This window comes from Eubalaena glacialis, chromosome 2 (genome assembly GCF_028564815.1).
Source record: "Eubalaena glacialis isolate mEubGla1 chromosome 2, mEubGla1.1.hap2.+ XY, whole genome shotgun sequence".
Classification (NCBI taxonomy): Eukaryota; Metazoa; Chordata; class Mammalia; order Artiodactyla; family Balaenidae; genus Eubalaena; species Eubalaena glacialis.
Window position 1 is genome coordinate 168513809 of NC_083717.1, and position 16954 is coordinate 168530762.

General features: G+C 41.1%; 1 protein-coding gene across 2 annotated transcripts in view; it reads left to right on the forward strand.

The window, feature by feature from the left end:
- FLVCR2 (FLVCR choline and putative heme transporter 2) overlaps window positions 1-16954 on the forward strand; it is a 64528-nt gene that overhangs the window by 23414 nt on the left and 24160 nt on the right. For both annotated transcript variants that reach the window (XM_061181082.1, XM_061181083.1), the window contains exons 2-3: window positions 9649-9790; window positions 12267-12407. In XM_061181082.1, the coding sequence (XP_061037065.1) occupies window positions 9649-9790; window positions 12267-12407 (283 nt within the window). The remainder of the gene's footprint in view (window positions 1-9648; window positions 9791-12266; window positions 12408-16954) is intronic.

A 16954-nucleotide genomic window follows, 5' to 3' on the forward strand; every position in this document is an offset into this window, starting at 1 on the left:
CAAGTGCATACGGAACATTCGCCAAGATAGATCACATCTTGGGTCACAAATCAAGCCTCGGTAAATTTAAGAAAATTGAAATCATATCAAACATCTTTTCTGAACAAAACGCTATGAGATTAGAAAACAATTACAGGGAAAAACGCATAAAAAACACAAACACATGGAGGCTAAATAATATGTTACTAAATAACCAAGAGATCACTGAAGAGATCAAAGAGGAAATCAAAAATACCTAGAGACAAATTACAATGAAAACACGACGATTCAAAACCTATGGGATGCAGCAAAAGCAGTTCTAAGAGGGAAGTTTATAACAATACAAGCCTACCTGAAGAAACAAGAAAAAGGCTTCCCTGGTCGTGCAGTGGTTAAGAACCTGTCTGCCAGTGCAGGGGACACAGGTTGAAGCCCTGGTCCAGGAAGATCCCACATGCCGTGGAGCAGCTAAGCCCGTGCACCACAACTACTGAGCTTGTGCTCTAGAGTCCGCGAGCCACAACTACTGAGCCTGTGTGCCACAACTACTGAAGCCTGCTCACCTAGAGCCCGTGCTCCACAACAAGAGCAGCTACTGCAATGAGAAGCCCGTGCACTGCAACGAAGAGTAGCCCTCGCTCGCTGCGACTAGAGAAAGCCTGCGCACGGCAACAGACCCAATGCAACCAAAAATAAATAATTTAAAAAAAAAAAAACAAGAAAAATCTCAATCTAACCTTACATCTAAAGGAACTAGAGAAAGGAGAAAAACAAAACCCAAAGTTAGTAGAGGGAAAGAAATCATAAAGATCAGAGCAGAAATAAATGAAATAGAAACAAAGAAAACAATTAAAAAAAAAAAAGATCTTGCTGTGATTCATGTCAAAGAGTGTTCTTCCTGTGTTTTCCCCTAAGAGTTTTATAGTGTCTGGTCTTACATTTAGGTCTTTAATCCATTTTGAGTTTATTTTTGTGTATGGTTTAGGGAGTGTTCTAATATCATTTTTTTACATGTAGCTGTCCAGTTTTTGCAGCACCACTTATTGAAGAGACTGTCTTTTCTCCATTGTATATCCTTGCCTCCTTTGTCATAGATTAGTTGACCATAGGTGTGTGCTTTTATCTCTGGGCTTTGTATCCTGTTCCATTGATCTATATTTCTGTTTTTGTGCCAGTAGCATATTGTCTTTATTACTGTAGCTTTGTAGTATAGTCTGAAGTCAGGGAGTCTGATTCCTCCAGATCCTTTTTTTTTTTCCCCTCAAGATTGCTTTGGCTATTTGGGGTCTTTTTTGTCTCCATATAAATTTTAAGATTTTTTGTTCTAGTTCTGTAAAAAATGCCATTGGTAATTTGATAGGGATTGCATTGAATCTGTAGATTGCTTTGGGTAGTATAGTCATTTTCACAATGTTGATTCTTCCAATCCAAGAACATGGTATATCTCTCCATCTATTTGTGTCATCCTTGATTTCTTTCATCAGTGTCTTATAGTTTTCTGAGTACAGGTCTTTTACCTCCTTAAGTAGGTTTATTCCTAGGTATTTTATTCTTTTTGTTGCAATGGTGAATGGGATTGTTTCCTTAATTTCTCTTTCTGATCTTTCATTGTTAGTGTATAGGAATGCAAGAGATTTCTGTGCATTAATTTTGTATCATACAACTTTACCAGATTCATTGATTAGCTCTAGTAGTTTTCTGTTGGCATCTTTAGGATTCTGTATGTACAGTATCATGTCGTCTGCAAACAGTGACAGTTTTACTTCTTTGTGTCCAATTTGTATTCCTTTTATTCCTTTTTCTTCTCTGATTGCCGTGGCTAGGACTTCCAAAACTATGTTGAACAACAATGGCAAGAGTGGCCATCCTTGTCTTGTTCCTGATATTAGAGGAAATGCTTTCAGTTTTTCACCATTGAGAATGATGTTTGCTGTGGGTTTGTGATATATGGCCTTCATTATGTTGAGGTAGTTTCCCTCTATGCCCACTATCTGCAGAGTTTTTATCATAAATGGGTGTTGAATTTTGTCAAAAGCTTTTTCTGCATCTATTGAGATGATCATATGGTGTTTATTCTTCAGTTTGTTAATATGGTGTATCACATTGATTGATTTGAGTATATTGAAGAATCCTTGCACCCCTGGGATAATTCCCACTTGATCATGGTGTGTGATCCTTTTAATGTGTTGTTGGATTCTGTTTGGTAGTATTTTGTTGAGGATTTTTGCATCTATATTCATCAGTGATATTGGTCTGTAATTTTCTTTTTTTGTAGTGTCTTTGTCTGGTTTTGGTATCAGGGTGATGGTGGCCTCATAGAATGAGTTTGGGAGTGTTCCTTCCTCTGCAATTTTTTGGAAGAGTTTGAGAAGGATGGGTGTTAGCTCTTCTCTAAATGTTTGATAGAATTCACCTGTGAAGCCATCTGGTCCTGGACTTTCCTTTGTTGGAAATTTGTTGTTGTTTTTTAACAACTTTATTGGAGTATAATTGCTTTACAATGGTATGTTAGTTTATGCTTTATAACAAAGTGAATCAGCTATACATATACATATATCCCCGTATCTCCTCCCTCTTGTGTCTGCCTCCCACCCTCCCTATCCCACTCTTCTAGGTGGTCATAAAGCACCGAGCTGATCTCCCTGTGCTATGTGGCTGCTTCCCACTAGCTATCTATTTTACATTTGGTGGTGTATATATGTCCATGCCACTCTCTCACTTCGTCGCAGCCCACCCTTCCCCTCCCCGTGTCCTCAAGTCCATCCTCTACATCTGTGTCTTTATTCCTGTCCTGCCCCTAGGTTCTTCAGAACCATTTTTTTTTTTTTTTTTAGATTCCATATATATGTTTTAGCATACGGTATTTGTTTTTCTCTTTCTGACTTACCCCACCCTGCATGACAGACTCTAGGTCCATCCACCTCACTGCAAACAACTCAATTTCGTTTCTTTTTATGGCTGAGTAATATTCCATTGTATATATGTGCCACATCTTCTTTATCCATTCATCTGTCAATGGACACTTAGGTTGCTTCCATGTCCTGGCTATTGTAAATAGAGCTACAATGAACATAGTGGTACATGACTCTTTTTGAATTATGGTTTTCTCAGGGTATATGCCCAGTAGAGGGATTGCTGGGTCGTATGGTAGTTCTATTTTTAGTTTTTTAAGAAACTTCCATACTGTTCTCCATAGTGGCTGTATCAATTTACATTCCCCCCAACAGTGCAAGAGGGTTCCCTTTTCTCCACACCCTGTCCAGCATTGATTGTTTGTAGATTTTTTGATGATGGCCATTCTGACTGGTGTGAGTTGATAGCTCATTGTAGTTTTGATTTGCATTTCTCTAATGATTAGTGATGTTGAGCATCCTTTCATGTGTTTGTTAGCAATCTGTATATCTTTGGAGAAATGTCGATTTAGGTCTTCTGCCCATTTTTGGATTGTGTTGTTTGTTTTTTTTTGATATTGAGCTGCATGAGCTGCTTGTAAATTTTGGAGATTAATCCTTTGTCAGTTGCTTCATTTGCAAATATTTTCTCCCATTCTGAGGGTTGTCTTTTTGTCTTGTTTATGGTTTCCTTTGCTGTGCAAAAACTTTTAAGTTTCATTAGGTCCCATTTGTTTATTTTTGTTTTTATTTCCATTTTTCTAGGAGGTGGGTCAAAAAGGATCTTGCTATGATTTATGTCATAGAGTGTTCTGCCTATGTTTTCCTCTAAGAGTTTTACAGTGTCTGGCCTTACATTTAGGTCTTTAATCCATTTTGAGTTTATTTTGTGTATGGTGTTAGGGAGTGTTCTAATTTCATTCTTTTACATGTAGTTGTCCAGTTTTCCCAGCACCACTTACTGAAGAGGCTGTCTTTTCTCCATTGTATATTCTTGCCTCCTTTATCAAAAATAAGGTGACCATATGTGTGTGGATTTATCTCTGGGCTTTCTATCCTGTTCCATTGATCTATATTTCTGTTTTTGTGCCAGTACCATATTGTCTTGATTACTGTAGCTTTGTAGTATAGTCTGAAGTCCGGAAGCCTGATTCCTCCAGCTCCGTTTTTCTTTCTTAGGATTGCTTTGGCTATTCGGGGTCTTTTGTATTTCCATACAAATTGTGAAATTTTTTTGTTCTAGTTGGGTGAAAAATGCCATTGGTAGTTTGATAGGGATTGCATTGAATCTGTAGATTGCTTTGGGTAGTATAGTCATTTTCACAATGTTGATTCTTCCAATCCAAGAACATGGTATATCTCTCCATCTGTTTGTATCATATTTAATTTCTTTCATCAGTGTCTTATAGTTTTCTTCATACAGTTCTTTTGTCTCCTTAGGAAGGCTTAATCCTAAGTATTTTATTCTTTTTGTTGCAGTGGTAAATGGGAGTGTTTCCTTAATTTCTCTTCCAGATTTTTCATCATTAGTGTATAGGAATACAAGAGATTTCTGTGCATTAATTTTGCATCCTGCTACTTTACCAAATTCATTGATTAGCTCTAGTAGTCTTCTGGTGACATCTTTAGGATTCTGTATGTATGGTATCATGTCATCTGCAAACAGTGACAGCTTTACTTCTTTTCCAACTTGGATTCCTTTGATTCCTTTATCTTCTCTGATTGCTGTGGCTAAAACTTCCAAAACTATGTTGAATAATAGTGGTGAGAGTGGCCAACCTTGTCGTGTTCCTGATCTTAGAGGAAATGGTTTCAGTTTTTCACCATTGAGAACCATGTTGGCCGTGGGTTTGTCATATATGGCCTTTATTATGTTGAGGTAAGTTCCCTCTATGCCTGCTTTCTGGAGGGTTTTTATCATAAATGGGTGTTGAATTTTGTCAAAAGCTTTTCTTGCATCTATTGAGACGATTATATGGTTTTTCTCTGTCCATTTGTTAATATGGTTTATCATATTGATTGATTTGCATATATTGAAGAATCCTTGCATTCCTGGGATAAACCCCAGTTGATCATGGTGAATGATCCTTTTAATGTGCTGTTGGATTCTGTTGCTAGTATTTTGTTGAGGATTTTTGCATCTATGTTCATTAGTGATATTGGCCTGTAGTTTTCTTTCTTTGTGACATCTTTGTCTGGTTTTGGTATCAGGGTGATGGTGGCCTCGTAGTATGAGTTTGGGAGTGTTCCTCCCTCTGCTATATTTTGGAAGAGTTTGAGAAGGATAAGTGTTAGCTCTTCTCTAAATGTTTGATAGAATTCGCCTGTGAAGCCATCTGGTCTTGGGCTTTTGTTTGTTGGAAGATTTTTAATCACAGTTTGAATTTCAGTGCTTGTGACTGGTCTGTTCATATTTTCTATTTCTTCCTGGTTCAGTCTCTGAAGGTTGTGCATTTCTAAGAATTTGTCCATTTCTTCCAGGTTGTCCATTTTATTGGCATAGAGTTGCTTGTAGTAGTCTCTTAGGATGCTTTGTATTTCTGCGGTGTCTGTTGTAACTTCTCCTTTTTCATTTCTAATGTTATTGATTTGAGTCCTCTCCCTCATTTTCTTGATGAGTCTGGCTAAAGGTTTATCAATTTTGTTTATCTTCTCAAAGAACCAGCTTTTAGTTTTATTGATCTTTGCTATTGTTTTCTTTGTTTCTATTTCATTTATTTCTGCTCTTATCTTCGTGATTTCTTTCCTTCTACTAACTTTGGGTTTTGTTTGTTCTTCTTTCTCTAGTTCCTTTAGGTGTAAGGTTAGATTGTTTATTTGAGATTTTTCTTGTTTCTTGAGGTAGGCTTGTATTGTTATAAACTTCCCTCTTAGAACTGTTTTTGCTGCATCCCATAGGTTTTGGATCATCGTGTTTTCATTGTCATTTGTCTCTAGGTATTTTTTGATTTCCTCTTTGATTTCTTCAGTGATCTCTTGGTTATTTAGTAACGTATTGTTTAGCCTCCATGTGTTTGTGTTTTTTACGCTTTTTTCCCTGCAGTTGTTTTCTAATCTCATAGCGTTTTGTTCAGAAAAGATGCTTGATATGATTTCAATTTTCTTAAATTTATCGAGGCTTGATTTGTGACCCAAGATGTGATCTATCCTGGAGAATGTTCTGTGCACACTTGAGAAGAAAATGTAATCTGCTGTTTTGGGATGGAATACCCTATAAATATCAATTAAATCTATCTGGTCTATTGTGTCATTTAAAGCTTGTGTTTCCTTATTAATTTTCTGTCTGGATGATCTGTCCATTCGTGTAAGTGAGGTGTTAAAGTCCCCCAGTATTATTGTGTTACTGTCGATTTCCTCTTTTATAGCTGTTAGCATTTGCCTTATGTATTGAGGTGCTCCTATGTTTAGTGCATATATATTTAGAATTGTTACATCTTCTTCTTGGATTGATCCCTTGATCATTGTGTAGTGTCCTTCGTTGTCTCTTGTAACATTCTTTAACTTAAAGTCTATTTTATCTGATATGAGTATTGCTACTCCAGCTTTCTTTTGATTTCCATTTGCATGGAATATCTTTTTCCATCCCCTCACTTTCAGTCTGTATGTGTCCCTAGGTAGGAAGTGGATCTCTCGTAGACAGCATGTATATGGGTCTTGTTTTGTATCCATTCAGTGAATCTGTGTCTTTTGGTTGGAGCATTTAATCCATTCACATTTAAGGAAATTATCGATATGTTTGTTCCTGTTACCTTTTTCTTAATTGTTTTGGGTTTGTTTGTGTAGGTCCTTTTCTTCTCTTGTGTTTCCCACTTAGAGAAGTTCCTTTAGCATTTGTTGTAGAGCTGGTTTGGTGGTGCTGAATTCTCTTAGCTTTTGCTTGTCTAAAAAGCTTTTGATTTCTCCGTCGGATCTGAATGAGATCCTTGCCGGTAGAGTAATCTTGTTTGTAGGTCTTCCGTTTCATTGCTTTAAATATATGGTGCCACTCCCTTCTGGCTTGTAGAGTTTCTGCTGAGAAATCCGCTGTTAACCTTATGGTAGTTCCCTTGTATGTTATTTGTCATTTTTCCCTTGTTGCTTTTAATAATTTTTCTTTGTCTTTAATTTTTGTCAGTTTGATTACTATGTGTCTCGGCGTGTTTCTCCTTGAGTTTATCTGGCCTGGGACTCTCTGCGCTTCCTGGACTTGGGTGACTGTTTCCTTTCCCACGTTAGGGAGGTTTTCAACTATAATCTCTTCAAATATTTTCTCGGTTCCTTTCTCTCTCTCTTCTCCTTCTGGGACCCCTCTAATGCGAATGTTGGTATGTTTAATGTTGTCCCAGAGGTCTCTTAGGTTGTCTTCGTTTCTTTTCACTCTTTTTTTAAAATTCTGTTCCGTGGCAGTGAATTCCACCATTCTGTCTTCCAGGTCACTTATCTGTTCTTCTGCCTCAATTATTCTGCTCTGGATTCCTTCTAGTGTATTTTTCATTTCAGTTATAGTATTATCATCTCTGTTTATTTGTTCTTTAATTCTTCTAGGTGTTTGTTCTTTAATTCCTCTAGGTGTTTGTGAAACATTTCTTGCATCTTTTTGATCTTTGCCTCCATTCTTTTTCCGAGGTCCTGGATCGTCTTCACTATCATTATTCTGAATTCTTTTTTCTGGAAGGTTGCCTATCTCCACTTCATTTAGTTGTTTTTCTGGGGCTTTATCTTGTTCCTTCAACTGGTACATAGTCCTCTGTCTTTTTATTTTGTGTATCTTTCTGTGAATGTGGTTTTTGTTCTACAGGCTGCAGGATTGTAGTTTTTCTTGCTTCTGCTGTCTGCCCTCTGGTGGATGAGGCTATCTAAGAGGCTTGTGCATGCTTCCTGATGGGAGGGACTGGTGGTGCATAGAGCTGGGTGTTGCTCTGGTGGGCAGGGCTCAGTAATAGTTTAATCCGCTTGTCTGCTGATGAGTGGGGCTGAGTTCCCTCCCTGTTGGTTGTTTGGCCTGAGACGACCCAGCCCTGGAGCCTCCAGGCTCTTTGGTGGGCGAATGAGGGACTCCCGGGAGGGCTCATGCCAAGGAGTACTTCCCAGAACTTCTGCTGCCAGTGTCCTTGTCCCTGTGGTGAGCCACAGCTGCCCCCCGCCTCTGCAGGAGACCCTCCAACACTAGCAGATAGGTCTGGTTCAGTCTCCTATGGGGTCACTGCTCCTTTGCCCTGGGTCCTTATGTGCACATGACTTAGTGTGTGCCCTCCAAGAGTGCAGTCTCTGTTTCCGCCAGTCCTGTCAAAGTCCTGCAATCAAATCCCGCTAGCCTTTAAAGTCTGATTCCGGAATTCCTCCTCCTGTTGCCGGACCACCACGTTGGGAAGCCTGACGTGGGGCTCAGAACCTTCACTCCAGTGGGTGGACTTTTGTGGTATAATTGTTCTCCAGTTTTTGAGTCGCCCACCCAGCGGTTATGGGATTTAATTTTATTGTGATTGTGCCCCTCCTACCGTCTCACTGTAACTTCTCCTTTGTCTTTGGATGTGGGGTATCTTTTTTCGTGAGTTCCATTGTCTTCCTGTTGATGGTTGTTCAGCAGTTCGTTGTGATTCCTGTGCTCTCGCAAGAGGGAGTGAGCACACGTCCTTCTACTCGGCCATCTTGAACCAATCTCCTCAAATAGTAGATACTTTAAAGATCAGTTTGATTTGTTGATTGTATACGGTGTACATTGGAACAACCCTGCACTGAGCTTATTGATGATGACTTTTGAGAATATTTCAGAGCTGAGAATCACTAGTGACCACCCTGAGTGGCTATAATTGACAGGCTGGAAAACCAATAAGGATGATCAGCTCATTGGCAGCTGATGAATGGTGTTGGCCTGAAAGCAAATTGCTTCTCTACCTGCAGTTGCTTTCAAGTTCAATAAAGGAAAAATGGGACCTTAACACAAAAGACTTAGCTTCTCTCACTCTTACAATTTGGACCTTGGTATTTCATGTGTTCTCACACTATTTTCAAATTTCCACCTTGGTATTTCGTGTGGCAGAAGGGTTTGGGGAGTTCTATCACAGCTAGTCACTCCTGAATCAAGGCATTTCTGCCCTCAGAAACACTCAAGGCACGTTATCTGTCAGGTCACTGGAGTTTGAACTGCAACGCAGATATAAGATGTTTCAGTTTGTTGGGTTGTGTTTGTATGTGTATTTATAGCCACTTTGCATGTGCCCATGTCCTGTGTGTATAAATGTATGCAGTTGTCTGACTTCACACCACAGATGCTTTATAAATTACAAAGTTAACTTACACAATGAACTTAAGCTTCTATGTTTGTAAATGTGGTAACAACGTTAGGCTTCTATCTCTCACTGAATGCAAGTTCTTGGGGTTGTAGGGTGTAGAATTTTCCCCTCAGCTGGTCTCTCAGCTCCAGGTTAACAGATACAGTGAAATCAAGAATTTAAATGGCACAAAAAGCAAAACCAGCATTGTGTTACTCTACCATAGAGATGGGAGTATAGGAACCATTCCTCATTAGTTTGTAGCTAGAGAAAAGCCAGTCAGCATTGAGAACCCCAGCTATAAACGTTTTCACAATCTGTGATAGTGAGGGTGGTTAAGGGTGTGTGAGTTGAGCTGTCAATCAAAAGAAAGATCTCTCTGATGTCTTGAGGGGGGAAACAATCCCTGTTTGAGGTTTAAGAAGGACTGGAAGTTGGGGATTATGTTTCTAATTAGGAGGCTCTTAAATGTGTGCTGTCACCTCTGGGCCATTGATACAATGATTGATTGTCTCTGTCTTCTATAGCTTGGAATTGCCATTGGGTTCTTGGTCCCTCCTGTCTTGGTACCCAACATCAAAGACCAGGACAAGCTTGCCTACCACATCAGCATCATGTTCTACATAATAGCAGGTGTGGCCACTCTGCTTTTCATCCTTGTCATCATCGGTAAGGTCATTAATAGGCTCATGGGGGTTGGGGAGGCAGGGAGGTCCTGCTGACTTGGGTGAGGACCTTGTGAATATGGCCCTAGAGCAGCATTCTAGGTCCCATGTAATCTATAAAATATATCTATAGAAACTGGAAGCCAGGCTTCCAATGGTCTTCAAATGTTTTAGCCTGAGTAGTTGCTGCCGATTCAGTGCCAGCTGGTCCTGTGTACTTTGTTAGCTGTTCAGTAAAGGTTAGTTGTAATTAACCAGTTCCCCAGTATGACCTCATTAGAATGAACGGGCAGCCTGCTGATCCCCTTGATGAAGCCCCGGTGAGCGCTTATGATGTCACGGGCCCTGTGCTGAGTGTGCCTGCTCTCACTGACTCCTCAATGGCCCTATAGGGGAGGTACCAGCATCAGTCTCACTTAACCAAGAGGAAACAGTGACTTACGAGGAGATAAGGGAATTATTCAAGATTAGACAGTAAGTGGCAGAGGCTGGATTCCAGCCTAAGCTTGTCTAACTCCATACCCTAAATTTCTGGAACACAAGAAAACAAAATAGGACTGACCCACAAACACTAATACTCTCATACATTCACCTGGGAATGCCTGGGGCCCACATTTTAAAATGCTTTTTTAAAATGTGTATAAGATATGCTCATTATGGAAAAAATCTAGAAAATACAAAAAAGCATAAAGGAAAGAATGACCATTAACTTAGCCTTGTACCTGTTAATCCCAACCACCAGCCCCAGAGAATTATTATTAATATTCTATGTATGTATATTTAATCATTGAGATATTTGGTTAATTTATATCCTTTTTTCTCTTCTGAGCGATATCACACAGGCTGTGATAAATTCAGAAAGAGCATAGTAGAGGTTTTCATTTTCCGTGAGTCATTTGTCTTTAAAAGTTAACCAACTGTCTTCCTAATATCTGAAAGTTCCACCTCACACGTTAAAGGTTTCATTCCTTCCTGCCAGCCTCAACTCCAGAGTCAAACAGTTTTATAATCATGTATCTCATCCAGCTATTCTCACTGTGTCATTCCCTCCCCGGGGTCCAAGCTGAGGAAGGGCTGCCCGATGGCTTTTCAAAGCTCACAGGGTCTCTTGGACGGAGAACTTGGTGTTCCTGGAAAGGTGAAAAGCCTTGAAGCTGTGGTTGAGAACAGGAAAGAACAATCTCGGCCAGACTTGAAGTTTCAAATTGTAATGTGCTCAGCTCCAAATTCTTGTGTTTGTAGCAGATGAGGGCCTGGTTCTTTGCAGAGATCCTGGAGGTAGGCCATTTCTACACTTTGCATTTTACTAGTAAGCACAGACGGTTGCTCATTGAATAAAGAACTGAAAAATCTTATCCAAACTGTGGGTTGTGGTTGCCAAATCCTTGAGCAAACAGCTGCTGTTGCCGAGATTAAAAAAATCCTCTTGCCTTGATTTCTTTCCCCTTATAGAAGGGGAGGTGAACAGGCAAGACAATGGTTGAGAAGTACCCAGCGGTGGGAAGTTGCCCAGGACTGTTTCCGGAGAAGGAAGAAGCAGGGCTCTGAAGTCAGGGCTGGAGGGTTATCTGGATGGAGGGGGGAGACCTTTGATCTTCAAGAGACTAAACCTCATTTCCAGAGCTTCCTCTAGCTGGAGGCAGTTTCCTGACCTTTCAGGGGTGTTCTCATGGGGGCTGGGGACACAACAAGGTGCTTATTTACTTGGACCCAATTGGGGGACCAATTTAGCCAAACAGCTGGTTAAACTGATTTGGCCCCCAGAGAACTGAACCGCAATCAATGCAGTCAAATGGATTGTACCAGTTGTACTGAAAATAGAACATAAAGCAAATGGTTTTCCCACTGTCCCTCCCCAGCCCTTCCTATCAGAGTGGTCACACCTACAGGAGCATGTGTTAATCCTCTGGTTTCTCATGGGGCAGATGTCTGATTCAGACTTCGAGAAACTAGGGATGGACTCCGGGTCCTTCCAATAGAAGAAGATCCTTTCCCTTGTTCAGGGAATGTTTATTGGCAGCATGTGCCAGGCTCTGTGCTCAGCATGGGCAGCACAGTCCCTTCCCCCTTGGGGGGAGCCCTGGTGCTGAGTCCTTAACTGGGCTCACTAATCCCAGAGCCTCAGCTCTCACTTCCTTTCTATCCCCGTGTTACTACTGAATTTCTTCAGTGCTCTGCCATATGTTATTCCCCGGTTGTTACTCGGCTCCTTGATCCTTGAATACTGCCTGGGAAGCCCAGTGATTGCAGCCGTCCAAAGGCCATTAAGAAAAAGTAATCCAAGGCACAGTCACGGAGCCACAGACAGTGAGATGCAGCTTCAAGAGAGGAGACTATAAAGGATTTAATTGAAGAATTAATATTTCCTTTTGGAGTCTTAGTTCCTTCTCAGATGAGGGAGTCAGCTCTCATCCATGTATCAGCTCTGCAGGGTGGGACCATAGGGATTTGCAGTGATCTCTCTGTTTCTTTCCTTTCAGTATTCAAGGAGAAGCCTAAACATCCCCCCAGCAGGGCCCAATCCCTAAGCTATGCCTTGGCGTCCCCTGATGCTTCATACTTAAGTTCCATCGTCCGACTCTTCAAAAACCTCAACTTTGTGCTGCTTATCATCACCTATGGTAAGATACAGATGTGTCCAGGAGTGTAGTGGAACTGGGAGTGTGAGACAAGAGGCCTGATGTGTCTGTGCATCTTACTGTTTCCAAATCCCAAATGTATATGTAAAGTCATCGTTTAGGGTCAACCAGAAGAGACAGCTCTGTCTCAGGGCCTTCGATGTTGGGTTGCCTAGACAACCATTCCTTCCCATATCAAGTTGTCTGGCAAAATGCCTGCTGATCCTCCAAGTCTTATCTCAGTATGACTGCTGTAAAGCAGTATTAGGCGACCTTTCCTCTTTTATTGTGCTGTTCCTGGTACATCTTAACACTTATCATTAAAAAAAAAAAGATCATTTCCAGGTCTGTTTTCCCACTAAACTGGGAACTCCCTGAGAGTAGGGATTTATGTCTTTTTATCTTTATAATGCCTCAGCAGTGGCCAGCCTGGAGTAGATACTCCAACAGTTATTAAATGAGTGATTGATTGAACGAGTGGATGAGTCTTGTGACATGAATCACTCTCCAGCCAATCCTTCATCTTGGAACATTGCTCCTTTTTTACCTGAATGCAAGACAACATCCCTCTTTCATTTCATTTTCTTGGCTTTGGTAAGATAAATTTCAATATTTATGCTGGTGTATTGGCTTGCCTTTCCAGCAAGGTGTTTGCTGCATCTTCAGTCTAACGTTTAATGAGAATGTTGTTCTAGACAGGGGCAAGGACAGAACCTCAGGGCATTCCATTAAAGGTGTCTTTACAGATCCACCCAGCTCTGCTGCTATCCAGCCTACCCTTGACCATTTAACCCTCCAGTTTGTTTGATTAAAATCAAGAGTGTATATCATGCTCAGTAACCAGAAGAAGAAAAGAAATGAGATTGGTTGACGTGACTTATTCTTAGTGAAACCCCAGTTGGCTATAACCTCAGGTTTTCTCTAGGCTCCCAAACTGTATCTTACAACAATACTAGCATTTACTATGTGCCAAGACTTTTTATATATTATTTTATTTAACTCTCACCACACCAGTGAGAGGTAAATAGTATAATTTTCCCCCATTTAACAGATGAGGAAACAAACTCAGAGAGATTAGGTAATAGCTCAAGAACACACAGTTTTCAAAGGGCAGAGCCAGGATTCAAGTACAGATTTGTCAGACTCCAAAGCCTATACTCCTGATCCGTGATTGCCTATGCTCCTTCCTTGAATTGTACCAGGACTTCACTTTAGGCTTATCAATGCCCTTCACCTGAATTAAAGTGTTTATCTGCTGAGGCATTAGATAAGAGGTGGTATCATCCACAGTAGAGAGGCACACCTGGTTTTCAGGCGTATGCACAGATTAGGTGACCTCTCATCTGGAATAGCCCCAGGTACCCACGTTAGTCTCCAAGGCCTCTGGTCTCCATTCCTCCCTCTCTCCAGCTTCTCAGTTCTGAGTATGTCTCTGCATTCATTCACAAAACAAAGAGAAAGTTTCCAATACTTAGGATGGCCAGCTAAAGATATTATGAGTTGCCCATCACTGAGAGGTATTCAAGTGTAGGTGGAACCAACCACTTAGTGGGGATATTGTGGGGAATATCAGGCTATAGATGGATAGTGAAACCTGATGATCTTTGGGTTCCCTTCCAGACTCAGGATTCCATGCCTCTAAGAACTTTCACTTTTCCCTAGAGTTAAACATCTTGAGTGCATCAACCTTTGACCACCATAAACCTTATGGCATCTGACAACAGGGCATTTGAGGCTTACCTTGGAATCCTAGGGCAGATGAGTGCTTAATAAGTATCTTCTGTGAACGAGAGTGGTGATGGTGGCAATAACCGGGCAATGGCCTTATTCCAGAGGCTGCGGTCTTCAGTTCTGGACGCTGTTTATGGCAGGGTCAGGTCACTGACCCATGATAGCAAGAAATAAGAACAAAATGTACCAGGAACAGTGCTGCTCCTGGTCGCTGTGGCTCAGCTCTGGGCCATGCTCTAGGGGCAAAGCAACTCCTTTTCCTTCCATCTTGTACGGCTGGTTGCTTATATGGTCTTCAATCTGGCAGAGTGGTGTTAATGCTATGGTTCTGGACACTCTTCCTTAATCTATTTGGTTAAGTGATAACACAGGGAATAAATGGGTTAGCACTTCTGGAATGGTGGAGTGAGGACCTTGCATCGTCTGTTCCTCCATTAAAACAAGAACAACACTGGCAGACATTATCAAAATCAGTTGTTTCAGGGTTCTTAACCAAAGGCTTGAAACAATCCAGTGAGCATCTATTCAAGACAAATATCTAAATAACAGTAAAGTAGCAAGCTTTGTATTTTAACTTGTCCTATTCCGATCCCCTCTTCCAGGCTCTGTGGTAGCCTTGAAAACCAGCAGCCTCCCGGACATGGTAGCTGTGAAAACTAGCAGCCTCACAGCCACTGGAGGGGGCCAAACAATTTTGGAGCTCCCCCAGAAGTCCCATCCCTAGGTCACTATTTGACTTCTGTGGCAGTTCCCTGCAAAGGCCCCATTCAGAGGACTTGCCTGTATTTGACCTGACTCAGAGCTTTCTCAGTGGGATAAGCGCTATTTCCAGGGCATTTGTTGAAAGCGATCACTGTTTAACATCACAGCTGCCTGAGGTAGCAATACCGGTTGGGGTAATCAAGAGGCTGACCAAAGATCTTGAAAGGAAAATCTGGAGAATGAGATGTCCAGGGGGCTTTGGAAAGCTCTGACATATTCTTAGGAATCTAGAAATCCACGTGCACATGCAGAGTTGTGCACATGCCCAGGAAAGACCCGAGAAAGCCCTGAAGCCTCACCTCTGGCTGAACTTGAGGCTCTGTGTAAGCAGAAAGGGAAGGCTAAGGCAGAGTTGTCACCACCCTGCTGGAGCATCACAGGCGAGTCCCAACGCACACATAGAGGTCCTCAGCAAAGGTGGGAGACTTGTGGGCTTAAAGTATTTAAGGAAATCTCTGTCTAATCATTAGCTCAAAACTAAGCTAGAGGAGCAGAAACCTCAGTGGCTGCACATGGCAAAGAACACAGACTTTACAAAATGAGTCCAGGAAAGTCAGTGAACAAACAGCAGCAACAGTAACAAATCCTGGGGAAAGAGGAGAATCTCATTTCTAGAGTTGACATTATATTTAAAATGTCCAGTTTCAACAAAAAAATATGAGACATGCAAAGAAACAGGAAAGCAGGGCCCATACACAGTTAGAAAACTGTTCCTGAGGAAGCCCAGAGGTTGGACGTAACAGAAAAAGATAGTAGCTCAGCTATTATAAATATATTCAATAACTAAAGGAAACCAGTGTGTAAAGAATGAAAGAAAAGTAGAGAGTGATGTCTCACCAAATAGAGAATATCAAGAAAGACAAATCAAAAAGAACCAAATATAAATTCTAGAGTTGAAAATACAATAACTGAAATGAAAAACTCACTAGAAGGCTCAACACTAGATTTGAGCTGGCAGAAAAAAGAATCAGTTAACTTGAAGATAGGTCAAATGCAATTATCCTGTCTGGGGAACAGACAGAAAAAAGAAAGAAGAAAAATGAGCAGATCCTCATAGACCTGTGGGAAACCATCAAGCATACCAACACATGCCTAACAGGAGTCCCAAAAGAAGAGGAGAGAGAAACAGGGTGGAAATAAATTGCCATTAAATTGAGACGGTGCTAAACTAGAAAAACAGTTCACTTCTGTGCCTCTGGAAGCATTTGACTCGGTTGTGTATAGATAGAATTTATTAACATTTTTCTCAAAGGCCTGAGGTGATCCCAGTGAGGAGTTAAACTAATCTGGTTGTTTGTACACATTTCGTTATAGTCAGAGAACCACAAGCCTTATTTTTGTGGTAGAGAGTTGGACTTGGTGACAGGGATCTTTGCCAATAAGGAAATGATTCTTAGGCTGAATCACAGATTTGGGAAAACATGTTATTGAGCCTTTACTCTGTGTCAGGCACCATGTGAAGTGCTTTATATGCATTATCTCATTTAATCTTCAAAAGAAACCCATTAACTTGGTGTTCAACTGCTCCATTTTATACCTGAAAAAAACTGAGGCTCTGATTGAGCTCCTTGTCCGTAATTAGACAGCTAGCAAGCAATAGAGCTTAGATATAAACTTCTGTCTGTCTGAGATCAAAGCCTATCTTCCTAACCACCACACCATTTTGCCTTCCTGTGCAGAAAGGAGCCTCTTGGAGACAGAGCCAGGGGTCTGTTTTCAGCCTCACTCGACTGAGTAGCCTCTGGGTCTATCTAGCAGGGGTGGTAGTGGTGTATGTCCTTCCTCAGATTCAGTCCTCAGACCAATGGCCTTTCTTCTGAGATGAGGGTCTGGAGTTCTGGTGTTTAGAAGCAGGACCTACCTACACTGACCGGCCATCTTTGGGACTTGGGGATGGTGAGGTTTCATCCGTAGTGCGTCTCTCTAAGGGTTACAGGTCATGTAAAGGCAGTGTTTGGCACTCAGTCCACCTAAGAATCCCTGCTTTCTTCTCCCACTATATCTTTGCTCCAGATTAAAAATGCACACACAACCAAAAAAACCCTCTATAAATTCAA